The 20938-nt window shown below is 50.9% G+C and overlaps 1 protein-coding gene across 4 annotated transcripts in view; it reads right to left on the reverse strand.

The window, feature by feature from the left end:
- Nucleotides 1-20938, reverse strand: part of MSI2 (musashi RNA binding protein 2) — a 394401-nt gene that overhangs the window by 138376 nt on the left and 235087 nt on the right. For all 4 annotated transcript variants that reach the window (XM_047833111.1, XM_047833110.1, XM_047833112.1 and 1 more), the window contains exon 7: nt 6527-6575. In XM_047833111.1, the coding sequence (XP_047689067.1) occupies nt 6527-6575 (49 nt within the window). The remainder of the gene's footprint in view (nt 1-6526; nt 6576-20938) is intronic.

Raw genomic sequence — 20938 nt, forward strand, 5'->3', positions numbered from 1 at the left:
ACAGGCTTCCAATAAACCCTTTGATATACCTCAGACTTGGGGTGGGGCGCGATGGGTGCCCAACACCATCGGCAGCTCGCACGGCAGATGAGAGGCAGATGTGAGAGGTGGGGACCCTGCAGAGGCATGACTCCAGCAGGTGGACATCACGTTGGCGTGGGCACCGAGGCCCTCGTGTCACATTGCCAAGTGTCATCACCAGCTGTGATTCCAGGCATCCCTGCCACCCCTCCTACCCCCTCCAACAACCCTCTCCCACCCAGAGGGACTTCTTCCTCCATCCCATAACGTGCCATCTACGGGCTGTAGAGTCCCAACCCCCTTTCCTAAGTAAGGTCAGAATGTTAGACTCTCACTAGGAAAAACACACGCATACATTATCTTTGACACCCTACACCCTCGAAGAAAGCAATGCCTTTTATTTTTTTTTTAAATTTTTTTTTCAACGTTTATTTATTTTTGGGACAGAGAGAGACAGAGTATGAACGGGGGAGGGGCAGAGAGAGAGGGAGACACAGAATTGGAAACAGGCTCCAGGCTCTGAGCCATCAGCCCAGAGCCCGACGCGGGGCTCGAACTCCCGGACCGCGAGATCGTGACCTGGCTGAAGTCGGACGCTTAACCGACTGCGCCACCCAGGCGCCCCAAGCAATGCCTTTTAATTTTTCATTTAGTTTACACCTGTGTGAAGGTCCTTTTAACATCCCCTTCCTCAACTTCGGGAAACAGGCAGCAGTGAACAAATAATTACAGCACGATCCTGAATCATCTTTAGCATCTATAAAACAGTCTGGACGTCAGAGGTCAATTTCAAAAAGTGCGTGTCTGGCAGGTAGTCAGGACATTAAGGGCTGTTTTTCCTCCTTAGAAAGGCATTATCTTCTATCACAGTTTCAGCTACCTCTTACTGGCACCATTTTAATAAATAAACCGATTACGCAAATTACGGAGACCTTCAACTGCAGCCAACCGCTTTTCGGGATGGAGATGCCGTGCAAGCTTCGAGGGAGAGGCGGAGCTCAGCCCCGCAGCCCAGAGAGCTTCTCCCTCTTCTCCCACATGGGGCCCACAACGATGCCCTTCCGGCCTGGCGGCTCCTGATAGGGCACAGACACTCTGGAAAAAGACCCTCCAAGCAGCGGGCCTGTCGTTGATGGTGCTCTCGGAGGGTCACAAAACCGCCTCGGCTGAGGTCAGTGCCGCGGAGCGGCCTGCTGGGGAGCCTGTGAGTTCTCAGAGCTGTTGATCCTCTCCAAAGCCATTAGCATTGCACTTAATGAGCAACCGTTAACAGCGGTGAGGGGAGTCTTCCAGCACACTGAGCTTCATTTTCCTCTCAGTGTATCCGGCCCTTTGCCTCTGGCAACGTTCTGGAGCAAACAGGCCTGCTGGGTAATGGAAGCCGCAGGGAGTGAGAAGGCCTGTCTCCAAGCCTCTCCTCTGTACTCCTTCCCTCTCCAGCTGACCCTCACCAGGCAATCCCATAAGCTTCAAAGACACCCGACTTGTTTTCCACTGGGCCCCCAACCACCCAGCTCTCCCTGATGGGCCAGACATGGTTCAGCCTGGAAGGCTGGGTTCGGAGGGAAGACGAGCAGAGGCCCACCCCTAGAAGGACACTCACGGCGGGGGCTCCCTTCCCCGGCAAGGAAGTGAATGTGAGATGTGTTTCAGCAACCAACATCCCCGCGTTCCTCCGCTTGCTCAAACGGGGCTGATGACAGTGGGGACAGATCCAAACCACTCCACCCTCCCTCGCTCCCTCCGGCTCACCCCTCAGCCTTGTGCCTCCCAAAGGGCAAATCGGGAAGGACACTGTGCTGTATCTTCCCTCCAGCCCCTCCCCGCCAGCCCCTCTCTGGGATCAATACCTAATGCTGAATTCAAGATCTTATCTGAGTTTTGCAAGGAGAAAGCAACAAACTTTCCCCCAACGATTAAACCCTTTGATGATCAGCCCCATATTTCTCAGACCGCCTCCAAAGGCTTTGAGAGAGCAAATGAAAGGACTCTGCAAAAACTGGAAAGCCACCTTCTTTCTCTCCCCTTGGGCACAAAGGATCTCGTGGAAGGCTTCAGAAGCTCGGCTCCCACCTGGCTGCAGACACCTGCGTGCGGCCGGCCCTCCAACACTCTACATGCCTCGGTTTTCCCACCTGAAATGGAGGTGCGCAGTAGTCCAGCAAGAAGGGCAGGTGGAGAAGGACCAGTAACGAGGAGGTGCTTGAGACTTAAAACCACCAATCTCCCTGCTTTCAACCACTGCCTAGCACCATGCTTGCGAAGCAGCCAAGAGCAAGGACTCCGGGTCAGACAGGCTGGGTTTACGTCCAACTGGGGACTCCGGGCAGCTGGGTTCACCAATGACCGTCGTAAAGATTCAACAGTATGTGCAGGCGCTGTGCTAAGCACGTGGGATATAACTGCTCGGGAAGGGCTGGCGGTTTCTACCAAGAGGGTTAGCATGGCCTGGTCAGCACAGAACCCACTGTACCACCGTGGCGTGTGCTGTCACGGGATACCCAGACCCCCCTTCAGGATCTGCTGGCAGGACTGCTGGAAGAGGGCCCCCAGCTGTCTGTCTCCTCTAGGATGTCCTCAGGGCAAGCCCAAGGTCACATGTGCTTCCCGGGGTGGGCTGCGTCCTGTGACAGGTCAGCGTATAAGGTCAGCCCTCTCACTGCAGCTGTGCAAGGCCCTAGCTTCAGAATTCCCCGGGGCCTCACAGATCAGCCCCTCTGCTGCCCCTCGAGGGCACTCCTGCGTGCTAATCCCCATCTCCAGGGATGCAGATACAGCCCCTTACCTCCCTCTCCGAGCTAAAACAAGAAGAATGACAAAGGACTTAATCTTGGGCATTCTCTCGGTTAAAAGGCTTAAAAAGCCAGAAAACATACTTCAGGTCCCAGAGCTTGTCCCGGCTCCCCCACCTTCCCGAGGAGGACCCGGAGGTGTCCCGAGAGGTTAGGAAAGGTGCCCTAACTCAGCATCAAGGGAGCAGCAGGAGCCGGAAGGAGGTCTGCTCGAAGGAGAAAGTGGGAGAAGACTCCACACCTCCTGTGGGAGTCACGTGCTGAATGACCTTCTTCCTGCTTCCAGGGGGGAGGACTTACATCCCGGGAGGGCTTGTTGTCTCCTGTCCCCTGGATTCTTTCCCAGGGTGCTAGGGAGGTCCAAGGACAGATGTAAGAGGGGAAGAAACACAGGCTGTCGCTTCTGTGAACAGATGTAACGGAGGGCCACCCTGTCCCTGGGGGAACAAATGGGGGACAGGGGCAGGGGGGAGCCACTGTGCGGCGGGAAGTGGAAACTCCGCCCCGAGCTCTGGCTCACAGTGGCAAGAGTATTCGGAGAGGGTCCCGTGAGCCCGGCAGACCCGACTCCCGGGACCCCAGGCCCAACCAAACGTGCAGCCTTCCTGGAAGGCAGCAGTCTCAGCTCCAAGGGCGCACAGGTGCGCTGGCCCCAGGCTGCGCAGCGGGGCGGGGTTGGGAGCTGCGAGGGGGGGAAAGGGAAGGTCCCGTGCGTGCTGTGTGGCCACCCACGGGGTGAACAGTGTGGACCTCTTTAAGAGGAGAGCTGGAGGCAGTGCCAGCCCGAGAGGTGTCCTTAACTTCTGCTACTGCAGCACTTTCTTCTTGATAAGATAATGGGAAACAGGAAGCTGAGGAGGTGAAGGTAAGGTTGGGCCAAGGTGGCTGCAGGAGGATTTTGTGTTCTCGGGCTTATCACCTGATTCCAAATGTACATTCCATCAGGGATGTGGGGCCCACTTGTCCCACACGCAGGACTCGTGCCTCTGTTGTGATATGTGCCTTTTTTTTTTTTTAATTCTTTCCTCTCCGAAATGCTCTGAACCACTTAAGTATTAACCCAGCTTTAGCACCCAGTTCAAAGAGAAACTCCTCAGCTATTCAGAGGTGCTGGAAAGTGTGTAGGGGCCAAAGCCCTACACAGAAAGAACCCCAGGGAGCAGACTTCTGTACAGGAGGAAGGGGGACGCAGATGTTGGGGCCTCCTTCCCTCCTGCCTTCTCTTTCCCCACCCCGCCAGCGGAGGCCCCCCAGGACCACATCCACTCCGGCTGGCCCCCTGGGTGTGTAGCCACCCACGGCTGGCCCCACGCTCAGAAGGGCTTTGTCCTGGGTTGAATGCTCTGTCACCTTGAAATTCTTAATAACTTTTGAGTAAGAGGTCCCGTCTTTCACCTTGTTCTGGCTCCACGAATTATGCAAAGGGTCCTACGTCCACTGCAGGAATCTCACCTCTGGCAGGGCAGAAGGATGCTTGGGCAGGCCCTGCCGTGGCTGGGGTGCACTGAGCATGTGCTCGGGGCTGTGCCCGCCCTTCTTCCTGCCAGTGGCCCCAGGAGTCATGGGAGAGCGATCAATGCCATCCCTGGAGCCGCTCTGAGCAGGGGGCCGTAAAACGGACCTCCCTCCAGCTCGAGACAGGAATGACAGAGGGGCCACCACCCCATCACGGCACCCAGCGCCTGGGAGCAAGGAAAGAGGCTCCACCCACAGCAGGAGGCGTCTGGGTCAGAAATAAGGGAGAATCTTGCCTGGCACTTCCTCAGGGGCCCGGCGCCCGCAGTGTGAACCTGCCTCTGTCTGCTATTAGCCGAGTAACGTAACACGGAGAGTCACCGGCCCTCTCACGTCCCCCAGATGACACATCTCTTTCCCCGGCACAGCTGTGAGGTTTGCACAAGATGATTTACTCTCCTCTCCAACACGGCCTGACCCAGAGCAGGAGCTCAGAAATACCTTTATTCGTGGATATTCAACACTACTGCCTATAGAGGCCACTCAGGAATCTTCCAGGAGCGTGAATTCTAGCACTGAACTCTAGTGCCACATTCAGATGGGCCTCACCCACCCTGAAAGTAAATTAGATGAAAACATTCTTCTTAACACGCCCGTCCCCACATGGAGACCACAGAGAAAGCCAAATCTGAAATCAGCAGTCCTAGAGAGGAGTCCCTGCTCTGACCTTGGGTGGATCCCCTTCCCCCTCTGAGTTTTGGTCACCTCACACACCACACGGAGGTGATGATGGTGAAAACAATCATAATAACCTGCGCACAGGTGATGTGCGTGGCACTCCAGCTCTCCAAACAACCCTATAGGGAAATACTAATATTATCCCCACTTTACAGATGAATAAACTGAGGTAAAGAAGATAAAGAAGTGAAGTGATTTTCCCAAAGTCACGGCGTTGCGGTGGAGATGAGAATACACGATGCCTGTGAAAACAGTGCTCAGATAAACCCCCGTACCTCCCCTAAGGATGATGGTGGAGAATGATCATGAATTGTCCGTCTCCGCACCCCCGGCCCCTTGCTCTCTCGGCCCTCGTGATGCTGAGCAAGGCAGAGGACAAAGCAATCATTCCACACTTGTAAGCTCTTCTTTTCCTCCCTTGGCTCCCCCCCACCCCGCCTCTTCATCCTCCACCCCTCTCCATTCCTTCCCCACATACACCATTGAAGACCCAGTTTTCCACCCGATTTTCTACTTTCCCTTCTGAGGCCGCTGTCAATGGACGCACAGGAAGCCGGACTGCCAGGCACACTGAGGACAGCCCCTCCTTCTCTCACCCTCCTTCCTCCCTTTCACTCAGCCTGCCTGCTCCCAACAGGAGAGACATACAGTCAGCGCTGGGTAACTGCTTCTAATCACAGGTGACAGCAAGAATGTAAACAACACGAGAAACATCTAAATGCAATCCGAGTGGCAAGGAAACACTGCTCACTCCGGCTTCTCTCAAGAACGCTGCTTCCTGCCACCTCCCTTCCGAGGCTCTGCCCATTAACGCCCTGTTCCTAGGAGCCCCAGATACCAGGGTTTTCCGGAGAGCAGGAGAATGGAACGCTAAGCCATAAGCTTGGACTCTACTTCCTCTGGGAGGATTTTCTAGATTCGTCCAATTTTCTGTTTAAAGCAGTGATTTCAACGTGTTCCTTTTTGGGGAACGGGAGGCATGGAGGTCAGAGACCACTTTGAGAATCTGTTCAAAGCTACGCATCGCTTCCCAAGAAAAGCGCAAACATAAAACATTCCGTGTGGCATTTCGGAGGCTCACAGACCCCAAGTTGAGACCCGTTTTCTAGAACATGGATAGGACAATAAGAGCACAGGGGAAAATACGAGGAGGCGCAGTGCCCTCTAAACACTCCAGATGTGCATAGGGCACTGCCAATCCTGCAATCGCAGGTCGAATAAACCTTCTTTTCTGGCTCTTCAGGTTGCCAGTGTGCTTCTAAACCACCTCCTCCAATGCAAATTGAGAACTCAACGGAGTAATTGCTGTGAATAATTTCCACTCGGATCACTTAGTGTTCAGGTCTAGCAAAGACCAAGAGAGCCAGGGTTAGAAAGGTGTGTGGGAACACGGGTTGGGCGTGGCCGATTTTTAACTGTCCGGTATCTGGATTCTGTGCTGTGGTGTCCCTCAAGGAATACAGACCTTCAACAGACGGTCAACTGACAGAAGGGAAGCCTTCCTCCATGGGGGCTCTTACCTCTGTGCCTGTTGGTCGTCTTATCAAACATCAGCATTGCATCCTCCACCTGCAAAACAAATACAGAATGGGGTCTGCTTTAAGAATTTTAACAACATGTTTGAAATGTCATATATTGGGGGGTAAGGGTGGTTTCCATTATCAAAGCCATAGGTGCCCATTAAAATTTATGTGAAGGGGCGCCTGGGTGGCTCAGTCGGTTGAGCGTCTGACTTCGGCTCAGGTCATGATCTTGTGGTCTGTGAATTTGAGCCCCGCATCGGGCTCTGTGCTGACAGCTCAGAGCCTGGAGCCTGCTTCAGATTCTGTGTCTCCCTCTCTCTCTGCTCCTCCCCTGCTTGCACTTTGTCTCTCTCTCTCTCTCTCTCTCAAAAATAAACATAAATTTTAAAACATTTAAAAAAAATTACGTGAAAACACAAAAAATTAGAAAAAAAAGATCACTGCCTTTCCTATCTTTCTGCCTAGTACAACCACAGTTAACATCTGGTGTATTTCCCTTCAGTTTTTGCCTTTAAAAAAACCTTATGCCTATTTTAATATAGTTTAAATCATACTGTATATGGAATTTTCCCCTAGTTCTTTTTTTAAATATACTATTACAATATTGCAAACACTTCCCAGATTCACACTGTGAATATTATCTGTTTTGTTCCCCAATTTTTTTGATCATGGTAAAATACACATAACATAAAAGTTGCCATCTTAACTGTTCTTATGCACACAGTTCAGTGGTATTAAATGCATTCATAACGTTGAACTATCATCCCCACCATCCATCTCCGGAACTCTTCATTTTGTAAAACTGACACTCTACCCCCATCAAATAATAACTCCCCACCCCCTCGTCCCCCTCGGTCCCCCTCGGCCCCCCGGCAACCACGCTTCTGTCTGCTGTCTCTGACTGTGACTACTCCAAGTACAGAGGTCCCCCCATGTCCAAGGGCATACATTCCAAGACACCCAGTGGATGCCCGGAACTGTGGCCAGTACCCAACCCAAGATACACCATGTTTTTTCCTGTCCATACACACCTATGATAAAGTTCAATCTATACGTTAGGCACGGTAAAGGATTTAACAATAGTAACTAATAATAACATAGAACGATTACAATATGCTGTAATATAAGTGGCGTGAATGTGGTCTTTCTCTTTCAAAACATCTTATTGTACTGTCACTGATGAAGAGAGAGGATAAGATGCCGCGTGATGAGAGGAAGTGAGATGAATGATGGAGGCATGTGACGTAGCGTTAGGCTGCTACTGACCTTCTGATGATCCGTCAGGAGGATCATCAGCTTTAGGACCACAGTTGATTGCGGGTAATGGACACCACGAATAAGGGGGGGGGCTACTATGTTTCATGGAAGTAGAAACACACAGTATTTGTCTTTTTGTGACTGGCTTATTCCACTGAGCATAATGTCCTCAAGGTTCAGCCATATTCCATTGTATGTGAATACCACATTTTGCTTATTCATTTGTCCGTCGATGGATGGATACTCGGTCTTAGCTATTGCAAATAGTGCCGCTATAAAACATGAGTGTACAAGTATCTCCTTGAGTCCCTGTTTTCAATTCTTTGGGGTATGTATACCCAGAAATGAAATTGCTAGATCATATGGTAACTTTGTTTTTAATTTTCTGAGGAACTGACATACCGTTTGCCACAGCGGCTGTTCCATTTTACATCCCCGCCAACAGGGCACGAAGGTTCCAACTGCTCCACACCCTGGCCAACACTTGTTATTTTCTGGGAGTTTTTTGATAGTAGTCATCCTGATGGGTGTGAGGTATTATCAGTACGATCTTGACTGCTGCATAATATTTCATGGAGTGAGAAACTATAGCTTACTCAATTAATCCTTCTGTGGATATTTAAATTGTTTCTGGTTATAGACAATGGAAATTTAACATCTTGATTATCATGGGCTGAACTGTGCCCCCTTCCAAACTCTGATGTTGGAGTCGTGACCCCCGGTACCTCAGAATGTGACTGTATTTTGGAGATCGGGTTTTTAAAGAGGTTATGGAGTTAAAATGAGGTCATCAGGGTGGGTCCTGATCCAGTACTGACTGGGGTCCTTATAAGAAGAGGAAATCTGGACACAGGTACAGAGGAAAGCCTACCTGAGGACACAGAGAGAAGAGGGCTGTCTGCAAGCCAAGGAGAGAGGGCGCAGAAGAAACCAAGTCTGCCAAGGCTGGACTTCAGCCTCCAGAAGAGTGAGAAAATACATTTTTGTTGTTTGACCACCCAGTCTGTTGTACTTTGTTGTGGCTGCCCCAGCAGACTAATACCTTTATGCTAGGGCCTTTTCAAAAATATCAAAGAGAAGAAAACACCAAAGGCATCCTCTGTCTCTCTTCCTATCCCTCCCTCAGTCTTTCCAGGCATCCTGCGACCCTTTTGGATATTTCCAGCAATAAGATTTCAGGAGCCACACTCCATTCCCATGTGGATCTCAAGAAAGTCACCCTCACTGAACCAGATTTGGCTTTTGAATTCCACTCCTTGTACTTATGATCCAATTCTTTATTCTTCCACAAAATGCACATCTTTAGTACAGGTGCGGTCCTAGCCGACCAGCTACTCACCTGGGGACTGTACCTGCTTTGGCCAGGTAAGCAGCCTGGTCTCCTCATTCATTTTGTGCCCACGATTGGCACTAAAACTACAACCCAGCCCATGTGGTCCTGGGCAAAGCCCTAGCCAAAGGGCTCTGCGCTTGGGGCAATGTCGGCATGTGTGTGGTTGGGAAGGACTGAGCACTGCTCACTGGAGCTCAAAGGCTCACAAATGAGTTTGGGGGCCAGAGCTAAGCCAACCGAGAAAGGGAATCGCAGGCCATTCATTCGTCACTCCTCCCAGACTACAATCTCTGATGGAGGGGAAGACACTGGGCAAAGCAATAAAACCAGGCTTAAAATGCTGCCTCCAGACAAATCAAATCTATTTTTCCAGATGCTATCAAATAGAATGGGGGGGGGGCGGGAAGCAGAGTCAAGGTAAGAATGGAAGAGGGGGTAGGCCAGCCAGACATAACCCTCGAAGGGACTGGCCTAGCTTGAAAATCCCTTCCGGAGTCAGCCCCCCCCCCCTTTGTTGCTAAGCAACCGAGTCTGAACAAACAGGCTCCTGGGGCCTTCCCCTTCTGGTCCCCGTTTTCAAAGTCAGTTACTGGGAGGACAATGGCCTTGCACGGTGACTGCCGTGCCAGCAAGGAGCTACTCTGTCTCCACCGGGCACCAGGCCGAGGGGGGTAAGCGATGCTAGGCTGGAGATGGGGTGCCTTCACCAGACCCCTCCGCTGCCGGGCAGGCTTGATGGCCCCCCAGGCACCTGCTGAGGCCACACACACCACAGCCGTCTGCCTCCGTGCACCACTCAAGCAAAACCACCAGAAGATCAACTGGTTTGTTTGTACACAGAGCAGTCACACTTGAGCATATGGTATTGCAGATTCAGACCCCAGGGCCTCGGTAAGAATTCCAATGCCTGGGGTGCGGGTGGGTGGGGGGTGATGCCTGCTGGGTGTCGCGCAGGTAAACGTGACATCTGTTTCACACCCATCTCCACATTTTTTGAGATGCTTGCCAAGCCCTTATTTTGAGCTAAAAATGCCTAACAGTAAGGAAAACAGCTTCCCTTCTGTGTTGGCCATGTTTTGGTCCTGACACTCAGATCCCCTTAGGAAATAAATATTTTGAATTAAATAAAAAAAAAAGTATTTTCAACGCCCTCCGCCCCCTTCAACAGTGTGTAGATGGCTCCCTCTTTTCCTTCCAAAGTTTGGGTGTTTTCTGACGCTACCCTCCCAACATACACTCCACCCTGGGGAGCGAGGGGGAGGATCTGTGTATGTTTTTTAGGGCAACCATTGTCGTAAAGAATAGAGCTGTTTCCTCTATAGTCCAGTTGCACAATGGGACTCGCAAAGACCTCCTGAATAGATAAAATGTCACCGCGAAAGAAAAATTCTATTAACACTTTACAGAATAAAACATCTGAGAAATAGCTAGAGAGGAAAGAGAAAGAAAAAAAAAATCAATATGGATAAGACCCGGTGCTTTGGGGAAGGGGCCGGGGGGAGAGAAAACTTTTCAGCGATTGCAAAACACTTATTAATTCAGAGAAGCCATCAATGCAATGGAAATCTGGCAGAACAGCAAGAGCTGAAACTGGGAGAATTTGAATATACAAAGACTGAATAGAATGAAAAACACGGCCTCACATACGGGGCTGTTTCTCACGGTTCTATGTGAATCAAACAGAAGCAGCTTGTGTGAGTCTGCATCACGGGGGAATGAGGAGCAAAGTCAAGGTAACTGGTAGTCAACCCTAGAAAAAAGCAGACTGATAATTGTGTCTCTGTCTGTCTTTCTCTCTGTTTCTGTCTCTGTCTCTGTGTGTGTGTCGCTCTCTCTCTCTCTCTCTCTCTCACACACACACACACACACACACACACACACACACACGTGCGCGTGCACGAAACCTAGGTAGATCAGTTGGCTGTACAGAGTCATCAACTTCAACATAAAGACCAGACCTCATTTGGTGTTCTAGAACACAGAGAGTTGGGGGCTGGACACAGGAGTTTTTCCGACCTCAAGTAGAAAACACCATGAACTCTTGTTAGACTAGCACTGGTATTTATTTTGTGGTGATAGTGCCCTCACCAGGCTTACATATTTCTTTATACCAGAGGTGGGGGGTCCATGGGCCTAGTGGTCTGGGGTTGGGGTTGTCCCTAGAGGGATCGAGAAGGAGAGGAGATATCTGAACCTCACCATACTTTGTCCCACATCCTGGCCCACGCTTGGTCTGGTTTGAGAGAAGGAGCTTGCTCCAACCTTGACAGTACTCTTTAATAACTTAGGACAGGCTCCCAATGCAGCCTGGCACGGGAGGCATATTGAGCGAACAAGCAAGGTCAAGTAACTTTAAAAACGTTTTGTAATGTTGTATTTATTTTTGAGAGAAAAAGAGAGAGACAGCACAAGCAGGGGAGGGGCAGGGAGAGAAGGAGACACAGAATCCGAAGCAGGCTCCAGACTCTGAGCTGTCAGCACAGAGCCCGACGTGGGGCTCGAACCCACAAACCGTGAGATCATGACCTGAGCCGAAGTTGGACGCTTAACCGACGGAGCCACCCAGGCGCCCCTAAAGTAACTTTTAAATAAGATGGCTGGGGATGTCTCCCTGTTTGTTTCAACACCAGAAAGTCCTAAACATGTATTTCTGCCTTCACCCGGTTCGGACCACACTGTAACATCCTCAGAGGCGAGTAGCACGCACACACCACAGCTGAGGGTCATCGGTGGGGAGCTACGCCTTGACCTCTACGGCCCATGGGGGCTGGGGCAGAACTCCTCCAACTTCCTCCGTGTCAGAATCACCTGGCTTGTTTAAAACGCAGATCTCCCGGGCCTCACCCCTAGAGTGTCTGATTCCATGGCAATGCTCAGTACATGGGACAAAATTTCTCTTCCAGAGGCAGCTGACACACGTTGGTGTGGCAACTGTCTTCCCCCTCTGTTCCTTGTCTCTCATACATGTACATCCTAAGATCCTGAAAACAATGACAGTAGATTCGGCCATGGAAAAGATGACAAAAAGAGACACTTCTTAGTGACAACCAAGCTGTCCCTGAACCTAACGCAAGAGACATCTGGATTCTACCAGGATGACAGAAACTTTCCTTCTAACAGATAAACCAGCAAATGCCTACATCATGCAGCCAACTCAATCTTGATTAGAAGATTGAGCTAATGTCAACTTTATTTACTTATATGTGACATATATTTATTAAGCGCTCCCTACTTGCAGAGAGCACTGGCCTAAGTACAAGTAAGAGGCAAATGACATCGGACCATGGCAGACTGTTTGCATTGATGGCCCCAAACCTTGAGTTCTGTAATTCTGCAGTTCCTCTCCCCAAAGAGGCAGGGTCTCTCTCTCTCCATCCCATGTGTCTGAACTTGACTTCTTATGGTCAGCAAAATGAGATGGAGGTATGCCCACGCTGGGTCTGGCCTGGGGAAGGTTTTCGCGCTTCTGCTTGTTCTCTCTCTGCCATCACCATGAGAAGGGCATGCCCAGTCTAGCTGGCTAGTGGGTGAGAGGCATGTGGAGCTGGGCCAAGTCCCCTCAGTCAATCCTAAAACAGGCACGTGACCCAAAACATGCAAGTGAGCCCAGCCAAGATCCACAGAACCATTCCAGTGGACTCCAGGCAGGTGACATGAACAACTATTGTCTGCTGCTGAGGTTTTGTGACTGTTTTGTTTCCCGGCATTCCGGTGGCAATGGGTAACTTGTACATGGTCCCTGTTTTAAAAAAAAATTTTTTTTTCCATCTACTGGAAGGTACACAGTCTCAAATAATACTAGACAATGAACAAAGGCAAGACAAAAATTGGAAGGAGGTAAAATGTGGAACACAGGTATTAGGGTGGGAAGGGACTACGTCTAAATGTCACCCTCGCAACAAGGTTGGAGACAGAGATCCTAGAAGTGCCAGGGGAAATTGGCAACATGTTCCTCACTAAATGAGCACCGTGAAAATCAGCAATAATTAGCACTCAAGTCAGTGGGTGATGCCTCTCTAATCCTAATTCATTTAATGAATGAATGAACCCTCCGTATAGTGAGGCAAAAGGTTTATTGTGAGCCAGACATTCTTGCTGGGTGAATTTGGAAGTCGCCATTCGGTATTGATCATATCCAGAGGTGAGGCTTTAGCCAGCCCAACTCACGCGACAGCCGAAGAGGAAACCTTTCAAGTCACAAAGCAAAGAAACTCCTAGAAAGAGATGTCATAAATTCTGTTGGTCAAGGTGGTTGGCCAAAGGTTGGGACCCTGGAGTGTGCCATCACACCACTGTTTCTTCTGCCTGCAGTTTTGGCTCCCCAAGTACACAGGAGGGGAGTGAGGCTGATTTGGGATGCAGAAAACTTGTCCCCAGGAGGCACCTGAAGGGGATTCAGTTGCTGGTACTAACTCCACAGGTGCTGAGAGGCAGTGGAGGGGGGCAGGCAGTGTTGCACAAAGCACAGGCAGGACCCAGGTTCTAATCCAGCTCCACTGGGATCTCATGGACATAAGTCACCTCCCTTCTCTGTCCTTAGTTTCTCATCTATGAAAGGAGGAAACTATGACGTGGGCCACCTAAGATCCACTCACAAGGAATCTCCACCTAGAATGCTAAACCGGACCACGGAGTCCACTTGGACAACATCTAGGAGCATCCAATTCACCACTGGTCCTTCCAAACGCTGTTCTGTCAGGACGTTCCAGAGCTCTGCTGTGGCCAACACATGCTGAGAAATTTCCCACTCCTTTTGGGATACAAATATGCACACCCACAAGCCATACGTACCAAGAACAGAGCAGGAAATGGCACTTCAAATGATCCTTAAATTATCTGGTCAGACACACAGGAGAGAGAGGAAAGGGAAAAAAAGAAACCCAGCTCTTCAAACTCCCCCAGAACACATGCCCTTGAATTTCGCTTCCTGCTCCCACTCAAACACTTCAAGAGTTAGTTTAAATAAACGCCCATAAAGGCGATACCATACTGTAAGGCGTAGGGCTTAACAGACCTTATTATGCTCCATAAACTCAAGGCACTAAAGTCACAAGAGTGGAGACTCGTATACGAGGCAGGACTGCCCAGGACAGAGGCGCCTGGTGTCGGTGCCCGAGAGGGAGGCTGTCTTACCCGGAGCTGTTTCAGAATACTGGGTGGCACTGCTCTCTGCTGCTCCTTCCGACCAGCCCGGAGAGAAACCTGTTCCTGCCCCAAAGCTCAGCGGCGGTGCCTTATTTTTCTGAAATGAGACTTTTCTGTGTGCTTCGGCCGTGCGAAGAGTGAGGTTGATCTACCGTTCGTCACTGCCCAGAAGGGAGGCTAGAAGGGGAAAGGACGCAGGCTGGAAGATGCTTAGCTCACACTGAAATCCAGATGGGTGGATTTCCAACCTTGACTGCTCACCAGGATCACCCAAAAAACTTTTAAAATCCCTGCTGTCGGGGCGCCTGGGTGGCGCAGTCGGTTAAGCGTCCGACTTCAGCCAGGTCACGATCTCGCGGTCCGGGAGTTCGAGCCCCGAGTCGGGCTCTGGGCGGGTGGCTCGGAGCCTGGAGCCTGTTTCCGATTCTGTGTCTCCCTCTCTCTCTGCCCCTCCCCCGTTCATGCTCTGTCTCTCTCTGTCCCAAAAATAAAAAATAAAAAAAAAACGTTGAAAAAAAAATTAAAAAAAAAAAAAAATAAAATCCCCGCTGCGGCGGCCACACCCGGACCTGTTAAATCAGATCCGTGTAGAAAGCTCCCCAGTGATCCCAGGGTGGAGCCAAGGCTGAGAATCCCTGTTCTAAATGGCTAAATACAGCTGAGTCGAGCTTTAATCACAGCCTGTGTGTGTCACGGAGCAAGCCGGAGGGAGGCAGAGGTGGAATGGGCAGAGGGGTCCCAGAAATAAACGGGCCCTAAGGAAAAGGGGTAAATACTGGACAGGCCTTCGGCTGCCTTAACATTGGCTCTTTATCCCCTGCCAGAGAAGTCAGGAGCACGCTGGTCCTTTGTCACATGCCGCTTTTGGGGAGCTCTCCCTGCCTTGTCTTGGTCTTTGACTTTAGAAAACCTAAGGAAGCCACTGCTTTCCTCCCACCGTCACCAATATTTTCACATATACTGTTACCGCGTTGGTTGTCACAACAACCCGCAGAGACAGGGCTGATGACAAACTCTCCAAGCCTCAGCTGCCTCACTGGCTGTCCAGGGCTCAGCCACTGGTCTTATGAGTCCAAGTCTCACCCCACCAGCCTCTGCCTGCAGGCCCGTCTCAGATTCTGTTATTTTTAATGTTTATTTATTTGAGGTGGGGGAGAGAGAGACAGAGAGAGAGAGAGAGAGAGAGAGAGAGAGAGAGAGAATCCCAAGCAGGTTCCACGTTCAAGGTGGAGCCAGACGCAGGACTTGATCCCATGACCCGAGATCACAAGCTGACCCAAATCATGAGTCGGACCCTTAACCAGCTGAGCCACCCAGGCACCCCCCACCTCAGATTCTTGTAGCCCCCTTGCTGCGGACATGCAAGCTTCTCAGCCAGCCCCCAAGCTCTGTGTGTTTCCCCTACAGGACTGCCGGGCATGAAGGCACCCAGGGTTCTGGAGCTGCTGCCCTCGGCACTTTTCCCTTCACTCCAAGACTCAACACCTTCTAGACTGCGTCCACCTGAGATGTCTTAACTCACGCCCCTGCCTTTAACTGAGTAACAAGAAAAATCGTCGGCTGAGTTTCTCCTAAACTTTTTTTTTCCTAGTAAAATACACCTAACATAAAATTTGCCATTTTAGCCATGTTTTTTAATTGGTACGCAATTCAGTGCACCAAGTACATTTCCTAAACTCTTCATAGAAGGCTCCTAAATCTTAGCATGGCCAGAATGTTTCATCCCCGTGGGCAAGGCCCTTCTTTACCAGCCCTATTTTTCCCTACTTTTACTTCTTTTTATTCTTGTGGGGTCATTCCATTTTCTCATTTAACTTAGCAAACAGACACCCACCGGTGTTGATCAGGCAGCAGTTACAAATTTAGTAAATGGACACTTGTCCGTGGGAACTGAAGAGTGTGGGGTCTCCAAACAGCTCTATCCTGGAGATGAGACATTTTGTTTACCTAAAGGCAAGGCCTCTTGCTCGGAGACTGACTGCACAAGTTGTATCAGACTCTTAAGAAACAAGAAACAAGGATTATTGCAATAGCTACCATTTACTAGTGCTTAATAGGCAAATGCAAAGCTCACTGAATTATGAAAAGCTCTCAGAGAGATATGATCGTACCCATTATACAGGTGAGGAAGTTATGGTAAGTGACTGGCCTGGAATCATACATGCAGTAAATGGTAGAGCCAGGCTTTAAAACCAGAGGCCACCCTACCTCTTCCCACTGGTCTCCCTTAACGGTGTTCTAGTTTTTGAGTCCCTAGGGCTCAGTGTAGTGTCACTGCCTCCTGAAAAAACATATAAACCCTGCCTTAAAATTTTACCAGAGGGGTGCCTGGGTGGCTCAGTTGGTTGAGCGTCTGACTCTTGATTTCACTCAGGTCATGATCCCAGGGTTGTGGGATCAAGCCCTGTGTCAGGCTCTGTGCTGAGCGTGGAGGCAGATCCTCTCTCTTTCCCTCTGCCCCTCTCTCCTGCTCGTGCGCGCTCTCTCTCTAAACAACAACAACAGCAACAAAAACAACAAAACTCTACCAGAAAGTTAAGAGAATTGATGAGATAAACCAAGAAGACAGACACATGTTGCCTTTGGCGGCCTCAGAAGAGGAGGGAGTGATTCGAGAAGCAAAGGAAAAGGCGGGGGGGGGGGGGGGGGAGGGGTCTCTTCCTTTAGGATTGGCAAACTCGGAAAACCCACAGGTCGCTTGGCTGTTCCAAAGTCACAGAGCAAGCTGGTGGCAGTGCTGGAACCGGCAGAGGGGTCCCAGAACTCAGTTTGGGGCTCAGCCCCTGTGACTCCCTCCTATACCTGAGTCCTGAGAATGCCGTGCGTCCCACTTCCCGGGACTGTTATGAAAGCTCCAGTGGTGGCTAGTGAGTCCCTAACACGCAGAACACTGTCATCATGACCGACGAGGTCACTACCCCACCCTGGCAACCTCCTTGCAGAGCCGGCTCAGCGTGCCCTAATGCCCACGTGCACGTGCATGCCCACGGACACACTCCGCTCACCCAACTCTGCGCGTCTTCCCGCTGCAAACGGGCCATGCCAAGGGACAGCCGAGAACGGAACCATGCGTCCTCAGGAGCACAGTCCTGGGAGACTCCATCTCAAAACTGGACAGGAAAAGCAAGAGTCTACGCAAAGCGTGGCTGGGACGGGGGCTCTGTCTGGGCTGAGCGGGCGAAGCCTAGAGGCCAGCACCACCTGGAGGGTGGGACAGGAGGCTCTCTCGGGGCCTGTGCGAGCCAGGGCTCAGAGAGGAGATGGCACAGGGAGGGAGGTGGTGGGAGAGGGATACCAAGAGAGGCTGGGCACGATCGGTTGGAGGAGACGCAGTTGGTTCCGGCAGGCTTGACAGCTGTCACACGGAAATGGCATCTGGCCTAACGGCCTCTTGTGAGAGGTGCCTTCGAGTGGCGGCTGCCGTGCTCTGGAAATCCACGGCCTGTTTACAGCGCCGGTCGTGCGTGCGTGCGTGTGTGCGTGCAAGTGCGTGCTGGGAGTGGAGGGGAGAGGCAGGCAGGCTGCCTAATGCTCCTGTCTCCCCCCTCCAGCCTCTCTCCCCATCAGGCCTCACCTACCGTGAAAAAGGCCCAAACCTGCCAGCTCCGGAGGAGACAGGCAAATCATTAGTGGAGCACTGATGTGCCGTAACACTCTCTTGCATTCCCATTAAACAAATACTAAACTGCTAATTGCCAAAATAGATCTCCACGACTCTGACCGAACAGGGGAAGGGTTTATAATTACCAAGTGTGAAAATGCACAGCCTGTAAATAACCACCTCATCTGTCCTAATATGGGCTGATATTGATGGGCATGAAATAAACATCAGGACCAAATGGAAAAATCACCCACATCTCCTGTGGCCAATGTAATCTCGAATGGTGACAAGCGTGGCTGTAGCCGTGCGCTCGGGGAGGGGCGAGGGGAAAATGAAGTTCTGCAGTCTTGGAATGCCTAGGTCCCAATCCTGATTTCAACCCCTTGGGCCATGTGCATCTCCTTCTGCCTGGAAGACACGAAGGGTCAGTGGCACGGTTCGATGATGCGGCGCAGGGCCTGTCTGTACCCGGGAAAGGCCAGGGTCTGAGGCAGGAAAGTCGTCGGTGTGTGACTCTACCTGTGCCCTTTAACAGCCTGGCTGGTGAGGGCAGAGGACTAGGGAGAGGGAGAGGTTTGCCGAGGTGACACGTTTACTCATCAAGCCAGTATCTCCTAAGGCTCTACGGTCGGTCCAACACAAAGAGCTGCAGAGGACAGGCGAAAAAAGAATGTGGTTTAGAGTGACCCCTGGGCTTTCAGACCAACCCACGCCTCAGTGGCTCCTATCCCCCGCTGTCCCCGGCCACTGGGAGGGGAGGCAGACGGGTCCAGCAGATTTCACAGCCCCAGCTCTCTCCCCGACTGCACCTGAGGAGGGGTGAGGTGACGAGCCGGAGGTCACAGGGACGTTGCCGTGGCATCGCGAGCCCCAGGCCCTTCCTCTCCACCAGCCTGCGATTCTGAGGAATTCAGCCAACCTCGCGGTGAACGTGGGTAACTGGGGGAGGCTCTTTTCCTCCTCGAGTCACAGACTTGGGAGTTAGAGGGGACCCTGAGGTCACCTCTCCACTTCCCGCCCGGTACAGGAATCTCTTCTCCGAGGCTCTTTTGAACCCTTTCTGGAGCTTCAAAGGCTCAGGGCGTCTCTGCCCCACCCCCTCGGTCGGCTGCTCAGGCCTGAATTCAGTGCACTAGCACTTAGATCCCCGAAATAGCAACTTCCTCTGATCTAAAGCCTGATTTTGGCAGACGGCAGAATCCTGTGAACTGCATGGCACCAGGCGTCTGAATCTGAGCTGCAAGGACCACCAGCCCCACAGTTTCCTAACAGGGCTTTAAGGGGCATCTCAAGAAGCCCCTGCTCCTTCCCCACTGGGCAGCCTGAGAGCCGATCTCCTCGGGCCCCCAGGTCGCTGAAGTCACCCCCGGGATGCTGGGTCAAAGCCCCAGTTCTAACCCTGACCCGAAGACTTTATGAAACACAAGCAAATTAAGGAAAGGCTGCACTACATATGCCATTTTTAAAGGAACCCTGCTTTGTTACTTTTAAGTTCCCAAAGCATCTTCAAATAACGGCTAACAAAATGCCCCCGAGAACAAAGTTCAAGTGCAGTAACAGGCCACAGGATTCGGTTACTTGGCAAAGCTACCTCTTGTTCAGAGAAGATCATAAAATCTTTGCGCTGAAAAAAAAAGCCCCCAAAACATAGAGGAGTCCAGCCCGAGCTCGAGTGGTGGAGTAAATGGAAGGACCCTGGCGTGGCATCCAAAGTCCTGTGTTCAAATCCCGCCCCTCCATTTCCAACTACACACAATCTCGGGCAAGGCTCTCCAGGGCGGCTCAGTTTCCTTGTGTGTAAAAGGAGTCATGATCATTATTAACCTTCACCCTAGCTTAGGAAGTCGAAATTATTAACGCAACATATAGCTAGGCACTTGGTCAGCGGTAAATGACTGCCCTTTGCTATTGCCAATACTCAGCATGCAGTGGGGCTCAACAAATGTCTGTTCGATGAGGGCTGGCTGACAGGATAACAGACTTTGTTGTGACTACCACAAACTCCGATTTAGAGAAATCGGTACAAAGGAGCGAGGTTTACCCCCAGAAGGGTGCCTCGTACTGTGCTGGCACGAGTTGTAAGCCAACGAAGCCTATTTTGGAGAGCGAGGGGAAGGGAAGAACCAGCCGTGGTGCACAGTGGCGTCGTCCTCGAAATAAAAAGCAACAAACTACGGGTACACAGCTTGGATGGAACTCAAGGGAATTATGCTGACTGAAAAAAGTCAGTCTCAAAGCTTATTCCATATCGTATGATTCCATTTCTGTAACATTCTTAAAATGACAAAATTACAGTGATGTGAGAAGAGAGTGGTGGTTGCCAGGGGTTAGGGTGCGGGAATTTCTTCGTGATGATGGAACACTTCCGCACCCTGATTGTGGTGACAGTCACTCCAATGCACACACGCGATCAAATTCCAAACAACCGTGCGTGTGTGCACGTGCTCACACACACACACACACACACACACACACACACACAGGAGTGGCTGTTAACACTGATGATGTACAGCGTCAGTTTCCTGGTTTTAACAATGTACGATGGCTGGGGGAGATATTATCATCGTGGGAAGCGGCGGGAAGGGTACACAAGAGCTCTTTGTACTGTTTCTACAACTTTCTAGGAGTCCTACGCTATTTAAAAATAAAAGTTTATAATAAGTTTTTAAAAACCACAAGGGGGCTCATTATTTCAAGAAATTCAGTAGCAGATCAGTTTATAATGCAAACAATGATGCCCTAATTTCTCTTAATTTGGACCCACGAGGCATACAGAAGGTACACTTACAGTAGAGAGACGGATCCCTTAACCTGTATCTTGTACTGGGCACTGGCACATGGCACTCCGGAATATCATTTTGTCACACGAGCATCTTTGTTGGTTGATAGTCCCCACTACCCCTGTCTCATCATCTTTCCTGGTACCCAGCGTACTTCATGCACAGCTCTGCAAACCCGCAGCGCCTACTCGAGTAACTAATACGAGAATGAGTGCACAGTAAGGGCTTGCTGATTGAGTTTCAGAAAGATTTTGCAGGATAAAGAAGAAAACTTCAGACAGAAAAGAGCCTCA

This window comes from Prionailurus viverrinus, chromosome E1 (assembly GCF_022837055.1).
Source record: "Prionailurus viverrinus isolate Anna chromosome E1, UM_Priviv_1.0, whole genome shotgun sequence".
In the NCBI taxonomy this organism is placed as follows: Eukaryota; Metazoa; Chordata; class Mammalia; order Carnivora; family Felidae; genus Prionailurus; species Prionailurus viverrinus.